At 42.8% G+C, this 21330-nt stretch overlaps 1 protein-coding gene across 1 annotated transcript in view; it reads left to right on the plus strand.

Annotated features, from left to right (window-relative positions):
* The window catches only part of LOC124620241 (testis-specific serine/threonine-protein kinase 4-like), a 132820-nt gene that overhangs the window by 29470 nt on the left and 82020 nt on the right, over positions 1 to 21330 (plus strand). The window contains exons 3-4 of the mRNA XM_047146909.1: positions 2018 to 2151; positions 19683 to 19852. Of these exons, the coding sequence (XP_047002865.1) occupies positions 2018 to 2151; positions 19683 to 19852 (304 nt within the window). The remainder of the gene's footprint in view (positions 1 to 2017; positions 2152 to 19682; positions 19853 to 21330) is intronic.

Consider the following 21330-nt stretch of genomic DNA (forward strand, 5'->3'; position numbering starts at 1 on the left):
GCGCTACATGGCGCTACCAACATAAAAACCTAAACAGCCTACTTATATGGTCTTTGACGATTTTTTCACTTATGTTTATGTCAGTGGCTGCTTAGACACAGTGTAGCTAAGTTAAAACCTGTGATATTGTCATCTACTTTATTCCAAAACCACATCAAGTGAATGAGTCATGCTAACTGTCTCTAATTTAGCGTATTATACAAATGTTCCCGCATTTACTTTTGACCAAATTGTTTTGTATAACCGAAGATACATACTTAGACGAACCCCCGCCCTCTGCCGTGCCTTCGCCGTACACTCTCTTTGACTCCCGTCTCTCTCCAGAGTCCTTTTGCATTAATCCTTTCCCTCCATCGGCTCCTCCCCCCACTTCGTTTTTCCTCTCTTCCCTCACTTTTTTCCCCTCATCTGTCCAGTTTCCCCTCCCCCCCCCCACTCCATCTGCCCTTGGCTGTGGTGTGTCATCTTCGTGACAACTTTTTAGTGCAGTGTTTTAAGTGAGTGTTAAATGTTGTGCGTCTTTTCCGAAGTGTTGCGAACAGAAATCATACTGTCGCTGGGAGTGATTCATTTTATACCTCTTGTGAACAGAAACCAGACCGTCGCCATGTTTTTTTAATTGTCTCTTTGCTATTTCACCTGTCTGCTTCCTGTGTATATTATTAGCATCGCCAACCCTTTGTTTTGTTTTAACTTCCACAATTTTCCACCATTTTACAATTTGAGACACCGTTTTTATTGCCTGTTTCTATTGTTTATTATCTTCTTCTTATGTTTTAAAAATTCTGTAGGCCGAAGAGCGGCGTATTGAGCTGCTGCTGCCAGCCGGCCCCCTTCGAAGGGAATCGAAACTCAATAAAGGAAGAAAAAACTTTGATGAAGACTTATATTATACTGAAGTCTATTGATTTTTTATACATAAGCAAGAGAATCAATCATATAGCTCATACATCAATTTAAATGTTTATCGTGATATAGTTCTAATACTTGTAGAACCTGACTGTGGAATAAAACCTGCTGCACAGTCAAATGGCGATTACTATCTTTCAAAATCCGTAATAGTTAGCTTATAATCGATGTGCAAAAGCTCATTTTATGGTGTTTCCTAAATAAAAGCACCACAATTTCTTCTGTGGAAAGATCATTTACCCAAAAAAGTTCTCCACACTTCATTATGTATGTAAAAAGTAGACAGTAGCATTTCACTTTCAGAATCCGACAGCTCTGCAAGGGGACATAAAACTATGAGAGCATCTCCTCACAACAGGCAGGAAGAACATCTACGTGGTGGCTCTTAAGTCAAGCCGGATGGCTTGGTAAAGCGGTTCTAGTCGCTTCAGCCTGGAACCGCGCAACCGCTACGGTCGCAGGTTCGAATCCTGCCTTGGGCATGGATGTGTCTGATGTCCTTAGGTTAGTTAGGTTTTAGTAGTTCTAAGTTCTAGGGGACTGGTGACCTCAGATGTTAAATCCCACAGTGCTCAGTGCCATTTGAACCATTTTTTACTCTTAAGTCAGTTCAAGGACGAACTGGCTTAATTATTGAAGAACTCGGGTGGGAAAGCGTGGCCAGCTATACTGTACGCACCTTATACCATCTTCTGCAAATTTACTGGCTAAACTGAGACATATGTGGACGTTCAGTATGGGTCGGGGATTCTCGCATCCTCAACAGAAAGTGCTATTTTTTCTCCCTCGAGCAGTGCGGCCGCGCGGGATTAGCCGAGCGGTCTAGGGCGCTGCAGTCATGGACTGTGCGGCAGGTGCCGGCGGAGGTTCGAGTCCTCCTTCGGGCATGGGTGTATGTGTTTGTCCATAGGATAATTTAGGTTAAGTAGTGTGTAAGCTTAGGGACTGATGACCTTCGCAGTTAAGTCCCATAAGATTTCACACACATTTGAACATTTTCCGAGCAGTGCTCGACGCTTCGGATTCCCCACGAGACAGCGTGATCCCAGTTTTGTTTGGTTATTAGCAGTGCTGTATAAGTGGTCTGTGACGATATTTCGGTTCACAGATGCGGCCGCAGAAGCGCCAGCGGCTGACCCGGAGCCACAAAACGTGGTGGGCGGCGTCCGGGGTACAGTGCTGGAGCGCCACGGATACACCGTCGGCAGGAGCATCGGCTCTGGGTCCTACGCCACCGTCAAGGTAGGCCGGCTCACCTCCTTCCTTGTTTTGTTATTGAAACTTCCTGACAGATTAAAACCGTGTGCAGGACTGAGACTCGAACTCGTGACCTTTGCCTTTCGCGGGCAACTACCCTACTAACTGAGCTATCCAAGCACGACTCACAATCCGTCCTCACAGCTTCAGTTCCGCTAGTACCTCGTTTCCTACCTTCCAAACTCCACAGTAGCTCTCCTGAGAACCTTGCAGAACTAGCACCCGTGGGAGAAAAGATACTGCGGAGACATGGCTTAGCCAAAGCCTGGGGGATGTTTCCAGAATGAGATTTTCACTTTGCAGTGGAGTGTACGCTGATATGAAACTTCCTGACGGATTATAACCGTTTGCTGGACCGAGACCCGAACTCGGGACCTTTGCCTTTCCCGGCCAAGTACCCTACTAACTGAGCTACCCAAGCACGACGCACGACCCGTCCTCACAGCTTCAAGTCTGCCAGTACCTCGTCTCCTACCTTCCCAACTTTACAGAAGCTCTCCTGCGAACCTTGAGAACTAGCACTCCTGGAAGAAAGGATACTGCGGAGACATGGTTTGGCTACAGCCTGGGGGATGTTTCGAGAATGAGATTTCTACACTCGAACTCGGGACCTTTGCCTTTCACAGGCAAGTGCTCTACCAATTGGGCTACCCAAGCACGACTCACCACCCGTCCCCACAGCTTCAATTCTGTCAGTACCTCGTCTGCTACCTTCCAAAGTTGTTTTATTATTGTTGGTCCAACTGACGTTTTTAGACTTCTCACTTTTACTACTGCGATTCTCCAGGTTAGAAAGCATTCTTTACCCTGGAACTGTTTTCGTTGTTAACCCTGGAGTGGGCTTGCCTGTATAAAGCGTTCCAGATGCAAATAACATTATTTTCTACCGTTCTACTGTTATTTTATAACTGATAAGCCTTCGTATGTCCAAGAGAGTGACAATAGCGAACTAGATGAGAAAAAATTTACGATCCGTCCTAAAAAAAGGAAAAAAAGAAAAAAGAAAAAATTTAAAAAAAATCTTATTCCGGGCTAGTAGCGCAATTCCACAATCAGGCAATTGTCTACAAGAATAAGCAGTTGGCTGGGATCTGAAGAGTAGTCCAGAAAAATGCGTGGCGGAGGGTACCCTGTACCACTACTTGTAATTTCCTTTCTTGTTCCATTCGCAAACAGAGAGAGGGAAAAACAAATGTCTATATGCCCCCGCATCAACCCTAATTTCTCGTATCTTATCTTCGTGGTCCTTACCCGCAATGTATATTGGCGGCATTGGCGGCAAGAGAATTGTTCGGCAGTCAGCTTCAAATGCCGTTCTCTAAATTTTCTCATCAGTGTTTCTCGAAAAGAACGTCGCCGTCCCTCCAGGGGTTCCCATTTCAGTTCTGCAAGCATCTCCGTAACACTCTTTGACAGTCAGTATTAATGGAACAAAATGACATACCATTACAATTCTTGCATGGGGTGAAGGTTATTTAACGTGTCCAAAGTGGTTCCCATTAGCAGCCAGACAACGTCGATGCCGCTGAACTGTTGACCGAATTGCCGTTGTCAGTGCTGCCGGTCTGATAGCCCCACAGGATGCCTCGATGATTTTTCGTAGCTCGCTCAGTGCAGCTGGCTTCTGCTGATAAACTTCGTTTTTCCAGGTCCCCCTTAGGTAGAAGTCAAGAAGTGTAATGTCTGGAGACCGTGGTGGGTACTCAACATCTCCTCCTCGAACTATCCATCGGCCAGGAAGCTTTTCATCCAAGTAGGCTCTTACATCTCTGCAGTATTGAGGAGCGTCATTTTGTTGTACGTAAAATCTTTCATTTCCAAACACCCCTCGGATGGCAGGTAAAACTGATGTTCGCAACATATGAAGATACACTTCACCAGTTTTGGTACCTTCAAAGAATAATGGGCCAATCAAGTGCTGTGACAGGTTACACCACTCATTAACACCCGGTAGATTAACATGCTTGCTTGCTTGTAACCCGCCAGGTTAGCCAAGAGCGCTGATGCGCTGCTTCCTGGACTCGGGTAGACGCGCCGGCTCCAGATCGAATCCGCCCGGCGGATTATCGACGGTGGCCGGTGTGTCGGCCAGCCTGGATGTGGTTTTTAGGCGGTTTTCCACATCGTGCGAGGTGAATACCGGGCTGGTCCCCACGTTCCGCCTCAGTTGCACGACTCACTGACACCTGACCACGTTCGCACTATTCCATGGATTACACTAGACCCAGACAGCTGAGGTACACTAATTCCATCTCGGGGGGTATGGGATGGCGGCAGGTAGGGCATACAGCCACCCCTTATAACTAAACTTGCCAAATCCGTTGCTAACCGCGCCGACCCTGCGAAACCACGGGACAAGGCACCAGCAAAAGAAAAAAAATAAAGATAAACATGCTTGTCCTCGTGAACTTGAAGACTTTCAGGAAACCAGTACATGCAGTTGTGGCGGTTTAGAGTACCGCTTAGTTTGAACTGCACCTCGTCAGACCAGATAATCATCACCGTTCATCCTTGCGATGCATGCTTCAAACCACTACCTGTACTCCACCCTTCGCTCCGCATCGTCCTGAATGATAGCGTTCAGCGATCTTGGAATGTCCACTTCCCACTTTGCAACATTCAGAATTCCTCGTACGTGTCCCGGCGTAACGTGAAGCGCTGGCACTTCGGCCAGGAACGTTACAGCAGAGAGGGCTGTGAGACGACGTCAGCCGGTAGTACGCTGACGGACCCCTCCCTAGGACGACACCGCGGCCTCTACACGATGAGAATATAAGCGCCACTCCGTCTGGCCGCGGCCCGAGTTGAAGACGAACCGTCCTCCGAGCTCTGCATTAGCGACTTATGAACTATATTGTTTTGCTTGCATTGGAATTGTGTATATCGAAGGACGTTGGTTATTTGCATGTCGCCATTTTCTTCCGACACACATTTTTGAATATGTAAAGTTAAGTATTGTCATTTATCGTACTGTAATAAGTTCTATTAATACGATTGGCTTGAATTGTTGTCTAGTGACCGAGAAAGCAGGTTTCCTAGACACCCTATATTAGACGAATGGGCAGAACATAATAATACGCTTGATCGGCTTACCCCGCTTTCACGTAGACCCTGCTTCACAGATTTTGAGGTAACCTAGTAAAATGTTGCAACACAGCAGCACTGGAAGCTGGACTTGTTGATGTTTTTGGACGGCCAGACCTTCCCTTACGCACATCCAGAAGAGTACTGCCGGCTTCAAATTTATCCAGCACAGGATAAACTGTTGTACCTGTTGGTGGCTGAGTTCCCTTCACATTATGCCATTGCCGTTGTACCTCCCTCATGTTTTCATACTTCCAGTACCACTTGAATACGGCCTTGCTTTACTCAAACGGCAGTCTTACTTCATTCATTGCTGCACTTCCATCTGTTGGAAAATGCGCGCCAAGATCTGTTGAGAAAGCAATGGAATACGCTACAGCGCTAAATTGCAACCACATCTCATTCTGTTCCAAATATGTTAACTATCAAAGAGTGTCTACATTTTTTGGATCTCTCTGTATAATGGAAGTTTATTATATCGTTGTTTATTTAAACTAAGTTTAACTGTGATTTTCCTCATAAATGTTTACCAAGGTAACATAAAGACAGCTGTTCTTTACATGTGTACAAAGTACGCCACGCCTCCGTTGGTGTTGTAAAAACGGTGCGCCCGCTCGAATGTTAATGGGAGCTCTAATGCAGGTGCGGTTTCTGTAGCCATAAATGAGTCCTGGGAGCCGATTCTGAATTTTCTGTTTTGGTAAGCCACCCCAGGAATTCCTCTCCTATGTCAACCTGTTCATATGAGAGTAACACTAACCTCAACTACTTCTTGGATATATTCCACTCTCTTTCTTTCCCTACATATTTTGCGCTCTACGGCTTTGTGTTTTCACATACTACCTTCCAAGCCGAATCTGCAATCTCCCCCCCCCCCCCTCTTCCTCCTCTACAAGTCTTGATATGAGCCTCAGCCACTTAAATATTGCCTTCATGATCTTTTTCGCAAGATATATGTATTAGGGAGCCACCTGTTGGCTGATTCTTTTCATAATATTCTCTAACTTTTGAAAGACAATTTCATTAACAGATCCATAGTTGACAAAGATTCATTCTGCAGTTTTTAAGGTTACCTCAAACGGATGTTCATGAGGTAACTAGTGCTCTGAACAACAAATTTTTATTCTTTGGGAGTTGTGAGTGTACGTGTGTTCGTGTGCGCGCGAGCACGCGTATTATTACTATTATTTCCTGCCAGTTTTGCTACCTATATGTGCGTTATACAGGGTGGGCAAGTAGCCTGTAAAATATTTCATTCACTTTGAGATAGGCAACCCAACATACATCATTCAACGCCGGTGTAGAAGGTATAAATCGGGTTGCCTATCTTAAGGTGGATGAAATACGAGGGCTATTCGGAAAGTAAGGTCCGATCGGTCGCGAAATGGAAACGACTATGACAATCCGATAAAGCTTTGCACAGATGTGTTGGGTAGTGTCTCTAGTATAACCCCAGTTACCACCACGTCGCTCTTCCCATTTCTGAGCTCGCAGTGAGTGCGTAAAGATGTCTAGAAAATAGTGTCTGCCGCCAAGTACGAGGGCCTGGTGAGAAATTTCGCCTGAAGCTATGCAGCTAACATTACATAACTGTCGTGCTGTTTCTTCTTCAAGACCATTCTCCGCCGCATTCTGCAGGGGCAATGAAGATGCTCCTGCATCGTTTTCAATTGGAAATGTTTGACTACCCACAATACAGCCCGTAATTGTCTTCCTCTGAGTTTCATCTCTGCTCACATGAACCGCTGGCTATGAAGACAACATTTTGGCACAAGACAACGAGCCGTAGGCCAGCGTAGAGAATTGGCGGAAAGCACTGGCGGCTGCCTTCTATAGCGAGGGTATTGGAAAGTTGGTACAACGCTACGATACACGTCTAAGTCGGATCGGCGACTATGGAGATAAGTAGCTGCAAGGTGTATCTAACTGTTGCAAATAAAACATTTTAGATTTTTACCGTGGTTTCCATTTCCCGACCTATCGGACCTTACTTTCCGAATAGCCCTCGTATTTGCCAGACCAGTTTTATTTTATGCACTCTGTACCCATTTCATTCCTGTGACGAAGTAAAACTATTTGACTGCAGTTATTTGACACCTAAATTTCATTTAAGGCTTTGCAGAGATTATTGTTCCATTGTCTGTTCCATAAACTGATGGCAGTATAATATTTTTGTTTATGATGTAACACTTTATGTACTATTTTCATACAAAATAGCTTGGGAATGCGGCTGTGATATCGAAACTGACACAATGTACGAAAGATTAAAAAAAAATGAAAACAAAGAGTGGCAATGGTTCGTCTACTTTCAAAATAGACTTTCTGACTCTTTCAATAGCCTATACCCAAGTAATTTTACCACTAATCACAATCAAAAACTTGGTAGTGGTGACCTCCGCCCCCCTCCCGCCGTTCCTCGAGCGTTTAAGATAAGGTGCCAAAAATTTAAAACAATCGATTTTTCAAAAATATGTTCATCTTATAGCGCACATCTTTCTGAAGAGTGTGATATGCAAATAATATATATGTTTGAGGAAACGTAAGTCATGTTATTCGGTCTTAAGTGTACCAAAGTGCAGTGCCATGCGTCTTCACACAGTATTTTTCTGTCTCACGTCACTGTATATCTCTCTGTAGAATTCAAACGTGTATATTTTGTAATGGAAGCCATCAAAACTATGTTCAGGGCAATGGAAAGTAGAATGTCCTGTGGTGCCTCTCCTGCTCCCAGACAGCCGGTTTGACTCCTACCCCCTTAAAAAGAAAAACCTCATAAGTAATAGTGGGTAGGATTATTTGTGACCAGGTGAATAAGAACTCTTCATAAAATCTGCACTCTTTATTGCCTGTTAGCTAATAACTTTCTCTTTTGTGTGACATAAAATTAAATATAGAAAACATAAAACCAGTAAAGACAAGAGAAAAGCAGGCGTGCTTTCCTTTCTGCGAAAAAATCTATTACCTCATCAAAGTTCGTCAAACGTTTTGCTACATGAAAAATCAAAATGTCGTTGCCTTTTACTGGAAAAGCTGTTACTACGAATAGTACCCAACACTGGCGTGGTTTCTCGATTTGATTAAGTCTATTTTGTCAGTATCTGCTAGAGAAAACGAAATAGACCTTTCTAATATTGCAGCAATTGTAGCGCACACCAAATAAGCAAGACTGTTTTGGCACAAATGGTCATTTTTATATACCTCATTTACATGAATAACATAACAGAACATAACTCGCGAAGTATCAATATCAAATACCTACCAGGACTACTACAAGCAAAATGTTTTATGTTAGGAAATAATTTCTATTTCATTCATAGGCTGTAGTTTCTCAAGCGTGAGATCGAAAAGTGGTAGTACGAAGGTTTTATGTAAATGTGGAATCGTAATATTCTTCGATACAATTTGTGTGATGTCCCCATTTCTTGTCCGTCCTCGTTCTAATAAACAATCTTGTCATCACTAATTCTGTAACTATTCCTGCCATAGTCAAAACTTATCCTCCAGTTAACTTCATTAACCCTGCCAGAATCACAGGTACAGTTGTCCCACGTTTATTCTCCGGTTAGGAGTTATTACGTGTTCGTACGACGCGTTTTCCGCCCTATTCCGAGAATAGAACTTAAAAGTTTCTGCAAACCGGGGACTGTACAACTGGTAACGTAGCGATTTGGTAAACAATTTTCTGTCAAAATTTCTTCATTTTTTTGGATACACCGAGAAGATAATATGTAATCTTTCTTACCGGTTATCGCTGTTAGTCGTTTATTTCCACTCTGGTAATCTGAATCTATAGATTTCGCTAATAATTGTAACAACGCGTATCGTTCGAACGCCCAATCAACCACATAAACAAACAGCGAGTGGCATTCACCCATTCAGGTTTATTCGGCTCAGCTCGTGTAGCCCCGTCCCCTTTTGTCTACATAATAGTTTTTTATTTCTAGATGCGACAGGGATTCCCCTGCCAGAGAGAGACATAACTCAAGTTAGGATTCGCTCGGAAATGAAGTTAAAATGTATTCAAAAATGTTCAAAAAATTACTGGGATGAGTTTTAAAATCATATGAAAAATCAATAGACCAACGTGCACTGGTTGCTAGGGGCTTTGTGAAACTAGGTTTTTTTTTTTTCGAGAATATGAATTTGTGCCGTCCGGGACAGATACCCCGCTTTGCCACCCTCCCGCCCCCCCTTCTTCGAATCTTCTGTAGTCCTTCTGTCAGTCCTACATGGTAAATGTCCCAGATTTAGGGCCTTAAAAGGTGGATTTCCTGGAATGGAGTACACTTGCAGAGGATTTTACGAATGAAGCTGTCTTGCATCTGACTTACGTACGATTAGTTTTACGACGCCGTTCCAGTTAAAATCACGCTATACGTATAGTCGAAGATATTTAAGAAAGGTGACTCGGACTGTGATTGGTCATCAAACGCATAATCAAAGAATTAGTAGACATTTGCACATATTTATGTGGAATACATCACATTTGTTTATGCCAGTTCGTGAACCATGTGTCAGTCCTCTGCAGGTCTTCAAAAGGCACTGCTAGTACTCTTCAGCATTATTGTCGGGATGCGAATGATATCAGAATGAAAATTAGGAAATGTTTACAGTAATCTAATGTTTCTTCACTTGTAATCATAAACGTCAACCAATGGACATGGTAATGTGCTCCACTGTGTTTTACTTAAATAAGTACTCCCATATGACACACTTACTCGTCCGATTTATATCTCTCATAGTGGGTGTGACGCACGATATTAGAATGTAATGGGATGTAGGAAGGTGAAGGACTAACGCAAAAATAGTTAGGAAGCAGTTAGCCTGTCAAAGCATAGCATGAGAACGCTAAGTACAGAGTTTGTTTCAGGGGACCGTAGAAAGATCGATTCTGACGACAGTAGAGGGCATAGGTTGGCCTTCAGCCAACGGAAGGCCAGCGGTTTGAATAAGGGATCTTTATCCCCGGAAAGCAGCCATATCCCGGAACTGCTGCTAGTGGAATCGAGCTGAAGAGACGTGCTGTAGCTGAGTTCCGGTTACATCATTGTGGATGCCACTCGCGATGTGTCATTTAGGGTTATTTGGTTAGTGAAGTGTCAAATGTCGATGAAATTATTTTGGTGGAATAAGATGATGAGTTAGTGGCAGTTGCAACTGTCTTTCTACAGCGTGAAACAGAATAATGGGAATGTTTAAAATGAGTAGTGGCGGCCATGGGCAGGTGGCAGCACTGCGGGTTCGTGGCAGTTAGCGAGTAAACAGTCCAACATTTCAGTTACCATGGATCAGTAGAACGGACAACAGCGTGCATTAGGCCGGTATTACACTATCAGATTTCTTTGGTAAAGATTTGATCAGATATTCGTCAAACATATTTGACAAAGATCTTTGACGTGGCGCTAAAAAGGGGTATTACACTGGCAACATATTTTTCGTCTAAGTTCAAGATGGCTGACGACAACAACTTGTTATTAACCACAGCAGTTGCACGTACCACAATTGCACTGTGTGCACATGCGGAAGAGAAGCTGGGAAAAAAAAGGAAACTTACCTGGGTGAAGCCGTGGGTTTTACGACGACACGATAAAAGCATTCAACAAAACTTGTTACGTTAGCTTATAGTGGAGGGCGTCAAGCCGAACATCAATTACTTAAGAACGGATGAGCATACATTTCAGTATGTGCTCAGTGTATCCTCATATCACAAAGCGCAATACTCACTTAAGAACTGCTACATCTGCAGAAGACATGCTCACTGAAACACTCCGACTCCTTACTACAGGAGATAATTAAGTTAGGTTGGGTCTCCAATCTTCTTAATCTATTTTTGAATTCAGGGTACGTCACGTTGTAAAGGACCTCATCAGCTTCATACATCTCTATTAATTTTGTAGTTGTCGGTACACACCAGTTGTATTTACCATCAATGTTTATAAAAACACTACAGATGACAGAACGCTGCAGCGATGCTAGCGCTCCACGTGGTAACATGTCACATTGGAGTAAACAGAAGACAAGCGACTTCTTTGATCAAATCTACAGTGATGCCCTAGATCTGATCAAATTTATTTGACGACAGACACGAGATTTGACAAAGTTCCCCATTACGCCATCAAATTTCTTTGGCAAAGATATTTGACAAAGAAATTTGATAGTGTAATACTGGACTTAGCCATAAAAATATTTTATAAAAACATGATAGTTTGGTAGCGGCGCAGAGGGAGATTCGACGTTTTTATATTTTAGGACGTCATGATGTCATTCCATCGAAACACGCGATAAAATATTGGATTAATAACTTTGAAGAGACTGGATCTGCCCTCAAGAAGAAACCAACAGGACGACCAAGGTGTGTGCATTCTCCAGCGAACGTCGATGTTGTACGCGAGTCTGTCCTACGGAGCCCACGGCGTTGAATTCTAAGCAAGCAGCAGTGGTTGGAATGTCCCGAGAGAGTGTTCGCAGAATTCTTCATCTTGATTTAAAATTTCATCCGTACAAACTACATATGGTGCAACAATTGAAGGACAACGATTACCGGTTACGATTAGGATTCTGTCAACCAATGATAATAAAAATAAGCAATGACGATGAATTTGTAAACAAGTTGTGGATGTCAGATGAGGCACAATTTCATCTCACAGGTTACGTGAATAAACAGAATTACCGTCACTGGGCAAACACAAATCCTTGTGGCATTCACGAGGGTCCTTTACACACTAATAAACTGACAGTATGGTTGGTGTTACGTCACATAGGATTATCGGAACGTATTTTTTCGCAAATGAACAGGAAAACATAATAACCGTCAACGCCAATCATTACTTGGAGATGTTACAAACTTTCGTTACACCTGCATTGAACAACATTCCAAACAGTCAATAAGCCTGGTTTCAACAGGGCGGAGCGACATAACACACTGCACGGCAATTAATGGCATATGCGGAGAAGTGTTTGGCAACCGTGTGATCTCACGAATCGGTAACATTACCTCGCCCCTTAGATCGCCAGATTTATCCGTTTGTGATATTTTTCTTGTGGGGCCACCTCATGAGCAAAGTCTACACGACTCGACCAAGAACCCTGGATGAGTTAAAACTGCGAATTCTGGATGCATTTCACAGTATCCCAGCTGAGATGTTGCAGCAGTCAGTGAGGAATCTCAACAGCAGATTTCACGAATGCATTCGTACAGGAGGACGCCATCTAAAGAATGTAATTTTAAGAAAATGATAAATGTCATCAATGTTTCGTAAATGGCATAGTTATAAGGTTTCAATTACTATGAATGAAATTTATTTCCTTCGTGGCTTCTAGTTTTATTGGATTGTGGAAAAGTTCCCGTTTGTCTGTGTCACCCTGCGCTAGTGCTGACCGTCAGTCAACTTACAGGACGAGCTTCAGAGAGTTAAGTGGTGGTATTTACGAAACCATGTGAAAATATTTCTTTGGCAACATAACTTTGTGGAATGGAGGTAAATTTTGAAGTAGTTTTCTTTGTAATGGGGTCTTGGCGACAAATTCGCGCCATTTCTGCTATGGCGCACTAACTGCGGAAAATACATATGTCTGAAAATGGTCAATGGTAGCGAACATTCATGAAAAATAACACAAACTGTTATTTAATTTTTGGACGAATTTGCGGCGCTTTCTTGCTACGTGTCCGCGCGACTTCCGAAAGAAAGCAGTAACGGTCAGGATATCATGATTGGTGAGTGGTCAAGGACTATCAGAGGTAACACGAATTGTGTGATAGATACTTTAGTCGATTAATTTGAGTGTTCGGTTGATTGTCACTGTGGTTCTTGGTAGATGCATTCTGTTGCCCACGCGTGTGTGAGCAGTAGGCAGTGTCGCGAACGAGGCATCCAGCAGTGTCCTAGGGCGTATTTAAAGTAATTTGGAACATTCTGATATTTGTTTTATGTGAATTTTGTATATTTTTGAATTTGTTTCTTTGTGATGGAGAAATAGCCATGTGCTTAGCAAAGATCCATGTGGTGCCTGTGCCCATAGCTTTGATTTACTATCCCCATCTTTCGATTTTATTATCAGAATTACACGGGATTCAGCCACGTATATATATGGTAACATTCATGCGGATTTTGTGTTAATAATAGCAGTGTTGAGTGTTCTCGCCAAAAATGCATAGTGCACCTCTGTCTGCTGGGGTCATTAGCTCCAGTGATAATACATTTTCCGTTATTAATCGTAACCAAAGCCTCCTCTCTGAACATGTGTTTTTTGCTCTTTAATTCAACCTTTCCCACCCGCTTGACGGTCTTAAATAACTAATCAAATGTTCAAATTAGTTTGAACTCCTAAAGGACCAAACTGCAGAGGTCATCGGTCCCTAGACTCACACACTACTTAAACTAACTTAAACTAACTTATAAAAAGGACATCACACACACCCATGCCCGAGGGAGGACTCGAACATCCAGCGGGAGGGGCCGCGCAGCCCGTGACATTGCGCCTCTAACCGCGCGGCCACTCCGCGCGGCCGTAAACAATCCACCTTGTGGCATCTCTGATGCAGAGCTGCACATGACATACGCTGACGCAATTAGTTTTATCAGTAGCGCGCAGCTACTTTTGAGGTACGCATCTATCACTGCATGAGAATGTTGTGCTGTTCTGAAATGGTTTGCCCCTCTCGCCTCCCTAATAGTGTGACCAAAGGGTAACTCATGGGTAAGAGACGACTTACGAGAAGTTCGTTTGCTAAAATTCCATATAACTAAAGATTAATTTATTCCATTTAAGAAATAATGTTGATTAAAGCGCATATAGTTCAAATTCAGATAGAATGTTATCTGATACGGTGAAAGAAGCTCATTCACAGTAATTACGTGTTGCTCATGACAGTTTCTATTTCCGTCATTACTAATTGGATGATGCAAATAAATATAGCCCCCATGAGAGAAAAGAGTACCTAAAAATTTAGATGAAAGTAAATCAAATAATTAATAAACTGCCGATAGTTGAATTTTGGTTACGAGTATGTTTCAAGCAAGCGGTTACCTACCTCTATGCTGAATGCGTTGGTTGAAGGTACGACTAGCGCTATCCGTTGCGTTTCTTAACTTATTAATTCCAGAGATCATGAATGGTAATTTATCGTCGGGTCATAGACAATAATTAAACAGAATTCTAGCACCGCAATTTCAGTATACGACAAGAGCACAAAGTGCCATAGCCGCGCAGGATTAGCCGAGCGGTCTGATGCGCTGCAGCCATAGACTGTGCGGCTGGTCCCGGCGGAGGTTCGCCAGAGTGGCCGTTCGGTTCTAGGCGCTACAGTCTGGAGCCGAGCGACCGCAACGGTCGCAGGTTCGAATCCTGCCTCGGGCATGGATGTGTGTGATGTCCTTAGGTTAGTTAGGTTTAATTAGTTCTTAGTTCTAGGCGACTGATGACCTCTGAAGTTAAGTCGCATAGTGCTCAGAGCCATTTGAGCCGGCGGAGGTTCGAGTCCTCCCTCGGGCATGAGCGTGTGTGTTTGTCCTTAGGATAATTTAGGTTAAGTAGTGTGTAAGCTTAGGGAATAATGACATTAGCGGTTAAGTCCCATAAGATTTCACACACATTTTGAACAAGTGCCATAGATTAGTACAGAGATAATATTGCCGGCAGAAACAAATTACTTCATGTCCCTACAGCCAAGCAAAAAAATAAATTTAGCTTACAGACCACTAGGATAATCGTCCAGTCTTCTTGTCTTTCGCTAAAGTTTTGTACCTTTGTTACGTCTCTGTACACAACAGGTACACCACTGAACAGCCTCATGCTGCTTTCGGGGCTATCCACTACATATCTGATCAATCATATCCGGACACCTACTGGTGGTCTTTAATATAGTGTGCGTCTAACCATCACATTCATGATGGCTTGAACTCTACTCGGGACACTTTCAGTGCGGTACCTGAAGGGCTGTGGAAGCATGACAGCCATTTCTCCCTCAAGAGCCGAAACAAGAGAAGGTAGTCGTGTTCAACTTGGGGGTCTAGAGGGAAGTTGATGTTTTAACTTATCCCAAGGGCGTTCCTTTTGGTTCATTTCGGAATCCTGGACAGGCAAGTCCATTTCGCAGATGTTATTGTCCACAAACCATTGCCTGACTGATGCGGCTTCATGATAGGGTGGTCCGTCATGCTGATGCAAGCAATCACCGTCTCCGAAGTTCTCCTCTACTGTACGCAGTTGTTTAACGCTGTAAAAATGTTCATACCCAGCCACATTTAGCGTTATCTTAAGCACAATAAGGGGCCACAACCTAACTACGAGTAACCATAATACCGTAACAACGGCTCCTCCACTGTTGGCACTACACATGATGGCAGCTAACGTTCACCGGGCATTCACAAACATAACCCTTCCATCGAATTGCAGCAGGGTGTAGCGTCATTAATCACTTCAAACCACGCGTTTCCAGTCATCCATTGCCCAGCGTCGCTTAGCACTTACTGTAGAAATGTGTGGCTTATGACGAGCTCAAATGGTTCAAATGGCTCTGAGCACTATGGGACTTAACATCTGAGGTCATCAGTACCCTATGCTTAGGACTATTGTAACCTAACTAACCTAAGGAATCACACACATCCATGCCCGAGGCAGGATTCGAACCTGCGACAGTAGTAGCAGCATGGTTCCTGACTGAAGCGCCTAGAACCGCTCGGCCACAGCGGCCAACTTATGACGAGCCTCTCGACCCTTGTACCCCAATCTATTTACCAGCCCACTCACACAGATTGTGCTAGCTCGACTGCTGGTAGCACCTGGAACTCGCGATTGATTCCGCCAATTTCATGCGATTTTCTACAATCACCCTCTGCAATGATCGACGGTCCCTGTCCGGCAGAATATGAGGTTTGCCTGTTCTTGATTTACCTGTGGTTATTCCTAAGCGTTTCCACTTCACAATCACCGAGCGAGGTGGCGCAGTGGTTAGCACACCAGATTTGCATTCGGGAGGACGACGACTAAAACCCATGTCAGGGTATCCTGATTTAGGTTTTCCCTGATTTCCGTACATCGCGCCGGCCGTTCTGGCCGAGCGGTTCTAGGCGCTTCAGTCCGGAACCGCGCTCCTGCTACGGTCGCAGGTTCGAATCCTGCGTAGGGCATGGATGTGTGTGATGGCCTTAGGTTAGTTAGGTTAAAGTAGTTCTATGTCAAGGGGACTACTTAAACCTAACTAACCTAAGGACATCACACACATCCATGCCCGAGGCAGGATTCGAACCTGCGACCGTAACGATCGCGCGGTTCCAGACTTCAGCGCCTAGAACCGCTCGATCACTCTGGCCGGCGCAGATGACACAGGCTGAGTTATTTCTGAGGATTTTTACTCTGAGAAGCGTACCATTGTATGTGTTCCTCATTAACAGGGATAGGTATTTCCTCGCAAGCTTTCCCCGCTGGACGACAAGAGACTAAAATATGTTTGGTCGGCGTTCGGAAGAATCTGTAGAGAGGGAGAATATTCCGTGGTTTCGAGAACATGATTCGCTTTCTGCAGTTACGAGGCAGGGGAGCCAAGCTTTGCTGGGAAGCCAGCGATGGAAAGGAAGGGGTCTTCCATTTTGAGCACTCGAGTTTGACGGACGCTTAGTAACAGCTTTAGTTGGTACAGACTGACTTGCTATCTTTGCTCTCAGGAGGTTTTGTATTTAGAACGATTAGGCACTATACTGTTGCGAACTTATATGATTCTGGACTTCACCTTCGGGTAGGGAGTCGTTGTTGAGTATGCAGTGTTCAGTGATTGAGAGCACTTCTTCTGGCTACACTCACATAGAGACCTTATCTGAATTCCGTTCTTGTGGCTGGGAGTTGACATTTCTTGTCTGTAGAACACAGAGAGGAGAAGACAGTATTAGAGTATACTGCGCCGGATGCAGTACATACGGTGATATTGCTAATTGCTTCGGCTTATTAGGGCTATAAGGCTAAACTACTGTGATCACATAAGTTTTATATCCACTGAGATTGCTCACCACTGCAGATCATCTTTGAAAGTAGTTCCTTCTAGTGTTTGGAACATAGATGTCAGTCATCTCGCGTTATTTATATTAGATCGCGTAGCCATCAGAAGGGGCAGATTTGGGAAATTGATCACTAATATTAGTTAGGAAATTCATTTGTGTCTCTTTATGTCCATTGGACATTGATATATAAACATTTGTAATATATAAAGGGGTTTTAATCTACAATAAATGTACAAGCAGAAACAGCATTTATCGTTTTATAGTTACTAGTTCCCTTAATCATTCATTTATGTTTATGTTGTAATTTATATGTTAAATAGCAAGAAGGAGGAGATATCATCATTAAGACATCCTAAGATCTGCTTCAGGGAGTAGTCAGACAGGGCCAAATCTCCATTTTCGCGTTCAGTTTTATCCGTTGCGCACATTCATTTTACACCCGCCTGGAGTAGCATCTTAGAATATATCTAGGCTTAAAATTGTAAAGCGATTTTAAATGTAACGAGCATGCAAGGATTGTAGTAGCGAAGGCGAATTGTCGACTTCAGTTTATTGGGAGAATTTAGGAAAAGTGTGTTTCTTCTGTAAAGGAGTCTGCATATAGGACACTGGTGCGACCTATTCTTGGAAGCCACGCTAATGTTTGGGATCCGTACCTGGACGGACTGGAGGAAGACATAGAAGTAGTTCAGAGAAGGGCTGCTAGTTTTGCTACCGATAGGTTCGAACAATCCGTAAGCGTTACGGAGATGCTTTGGGAACTCAAGTGTGAATCCCTGGAGGGAAGGTGAAGTTCTTTTCGAAGAACAATTTTGAGAAAATTTAGAGAACCCGCATTTGAAGCTGGCTACCGAGCGATTCTACTGTCGCCAGCAGACATTGCTCATAATGACAAAGAAGATAAGATACGAGAAATTAGGTATTTTGGGGAGACAAATAGGCAGTCGTTTCTCCCTCGCTCTGCTTGCAAGTGGAACAGGAAAGGAAATGGCTAGTAGTAGGTTCAGGGTACCTTCCACTATGCACCATTCGGTGTGTTGCCGAGTATCTATGTAGATACCAGCCTCCAGCTAGCAGTTATCAGCAACTGACACAGAACTTGTTTCAGGCTAGCAATAAATTCCTCATGTAGACATTCAGAGACTGTAGATACGCCGCCAAAAAGAACAGGAGGACATTTCGTACCCATGTGATTCAAACCTGTTTCTGATGTAGATGAAGGAAGTCAGTTCTGAAAGTAACGAAAACTTCATCATTTAACACTAGCTTTGTCATGCCCATCTCTACAGAGTTTGTTAAATGATTCCACTACTATCAGCTGCACATTGACTGTGGATAACATGCTAAATAAATTTATCAGCTACTAGTGGCCCGCACTGGCTTCGTACAGGTAGCTCATAGTATCTATGGCTAGACGAATTGTTCATAATATGTAGTGAGGAGCGAGATAATGCATGACGCTCTTGATCAGAGTTACGTTGCGCTGCGATTTCAGGAGTTTGCAAAGAGCTAGTTGAAGCCTGATGTTCTCAAGTTGCAGGAATTCTCGCCTCATGATCCTCTAGTGTACTGAGAAAGACTGCCATTTTCTCTGGATTTTTATTTATAAACAAAACTTATTATAAATGTTAATAGATATGCATCCAAATCACAAAGCAAACTCAATAATTCGTTTTTCCTAGACAAGAAGTCAAATATAAATGAAAAATATTGAAATCACCAAAACAGTTTCGTTACGTTTTTAATACACAAAGCAAAATCTGTAAATACATATACCCTAGCCAAGTAAATTCAGTGATAGTTTGTTTTTGTAAAGGTAATAATGCACTGCTTAATTTTATCACTGAGGTAAACTTCCGAAAATACTTCTCCCACTGAGGTAAAGAAACTAACAGAGCCTTCAGCTGGGTGTTTGGTATATCATCGTGTCACTGATATAAACATCCGAACTATTGAGCTCAGCAGACTCCTAAAATTTTAGCTTAAGATATATTTTCTACAGTTATCATATTTTGATGAAATAAAGCCTATTGTTGCCCCAAGCTACGGTCAAGTTACATGTGAAAAAACCTCATGAAATTTCAACTAGTTGTTTTGGAGACTACTGTGTTAAACAAACAAACAGACAAAGTTTTCAATAATAGTCTTGCTGTATTCTGTTACACTCCTTACATCGCCCGCAGTCAGTCTATGGCAAATCTTTTCAGTGTACAGACACGGCAGTTGTAGGGTTTTTTTATTAGTACAGTTTCTTGCTAGTATGTTAACCACATTCTGTAACTTACTCCGACGCTTCACATACAATCTATACATATTACAAACTCATTTGCTGCATTAATGGACCAAATGCTGAAGCAGTCCTATGAGATAAGAAAAGGCACAACTCCTTTCTCTAGGAGCAAAGGGCAACTTCGTCATCTTCGTTTCCTTCTTTTCCAGATCGCCCACTCTGACAGGCATGATCGTGAAGTCGCCATAAAAATTGTATCCAAGTTCCGCGCGCCGAAGGATTATTTGAGAAAGTTTCTGCCGAGAGAAATCGAAGTTGTCAAGGGGCTGAGACACAAAAATCTCATCCGCTTCTACCAAGCTATCGAAACAACTCACAGGTAAGCAAGCTTTTCTTCCTCTGTTTCTATATTGCGAAAAGGGTTGTCTTGGTTACAGACTGATTTATTAAATACTTACTACAGATTTACAAGGGCATACCACTGAAGACATTTTAGAAGGATATTGCAGTCGCACTCAGATGTTCATAAATACGAGAACAAATAAAGAAACAGGAAAATGTAACAATGTAAAAGAATCAGTTTCAACCTCAAAGTAGTTTGAATTTTAGAGACGATTTCTATAATACTACATAAGTACTCAGTAAACTACATGTTACGTCACAACTGTGTGCAAAAAGTTTCCATTACCGGAAAATGCTATTGTAGTGGTCGCCATTCTCGCATCTTTAGAGAGGCTGAATCGAAACAATTTACTATCGCAGCTAGACTTTATTGCTGATATTATAAAGTTTAGTTTTCAATTCATGCAAATCACGGCTTAATAACAAGCGATTCTCCTAAGAACACATAGCATAGGAAATTCTGTTTCATTCACGTACTTTATTATATTTGGAGAAACTATTTTTCAAAAGTCCGAGTCTGTAGCCGTAAATTCTCTTGAATCAATGGGAGTCTTAAAAGAACTGTTACTGGTTTTAGGGAAGCATAATTTCGAGTTAAGTTGTGACATGAAGACATTAAATGCCTACCTACTTGTCGCAATCACTTTCTAAACTATCTTAGTTCATATTTTAGGTTGACTTTGGGCAAAGTTCCTTTGGAAGCTATCGTAGCTCACTTTTGACCTTGAATTCAGACTGCGAACGGCGTTAACCCGTGACAATAGTAGTTTAAACCAACCTGAAACAATTCGAAAACGAAAGCAACGAGTGCACCGGACTCAAATCATATATTTAGCTATAAAGTTAAACATTCAATTGTAGATCTGGATCTATACTTTGAAAACTTTCCTACAGTGTGTGGTGGAGGCTACTTCTGCTTGTACTATTATCTCCCAGTTTCATTAGCGAATGGTGAATTTGAAGAATGATGGTGGGTAAACTTCCGTATGAGCTCCAGTTTTTCGATTTCTCGTTGTGATAGTTTTAGGAGACGCATGTTAGACAAAGTAATACGTTTCACGCCACCTTTTGGAACGTACGCTTCCAGAATTTCAATAACAAATCTTTCTGTAAAGCACGACGAGGTTACCAAGTGCTGGACTACTTCTGTATCTTGGTTGAGAACTTTCTAAGAGATATACCTCAACACTTTGTTCCTTATGCAGTGAAATCGACAAACGTGAAGGTAGTTTCGCGAGTACCTCAAGGGAACGTTATAAGATCTTCGCCGTATATAAACTGAAGATCGCAACACCAAGAAGGAGTTTTGCAACATAAACGAAAAATGGTAGGCGTGTTTCTACATCTGAGAGATGAGTCTCGCCTGGTATCTCTTTTTACAACAGGGGCAGCTTTATGCGTTAGTTCTACGTAAGGTCGCTCCGGACATTTATTTGCGCTCATGTTCTACTTCTA

The sequence above is a fragment of the Schistocerca americana genome, chromosome 6, assembly GCF_021461395.2.
Source record: "Schistocerca americana isolate TAMUIC-IGC-003095 chromosome 6, iqSchAmer2.1, whole genome shotgun sequence".
Lineage (NCBI taxonomy): Eukaryota > Metazoa > Arthropoda > Insecta > Orthoptera > Acrididae > Schistocerca > Schistocerca americana.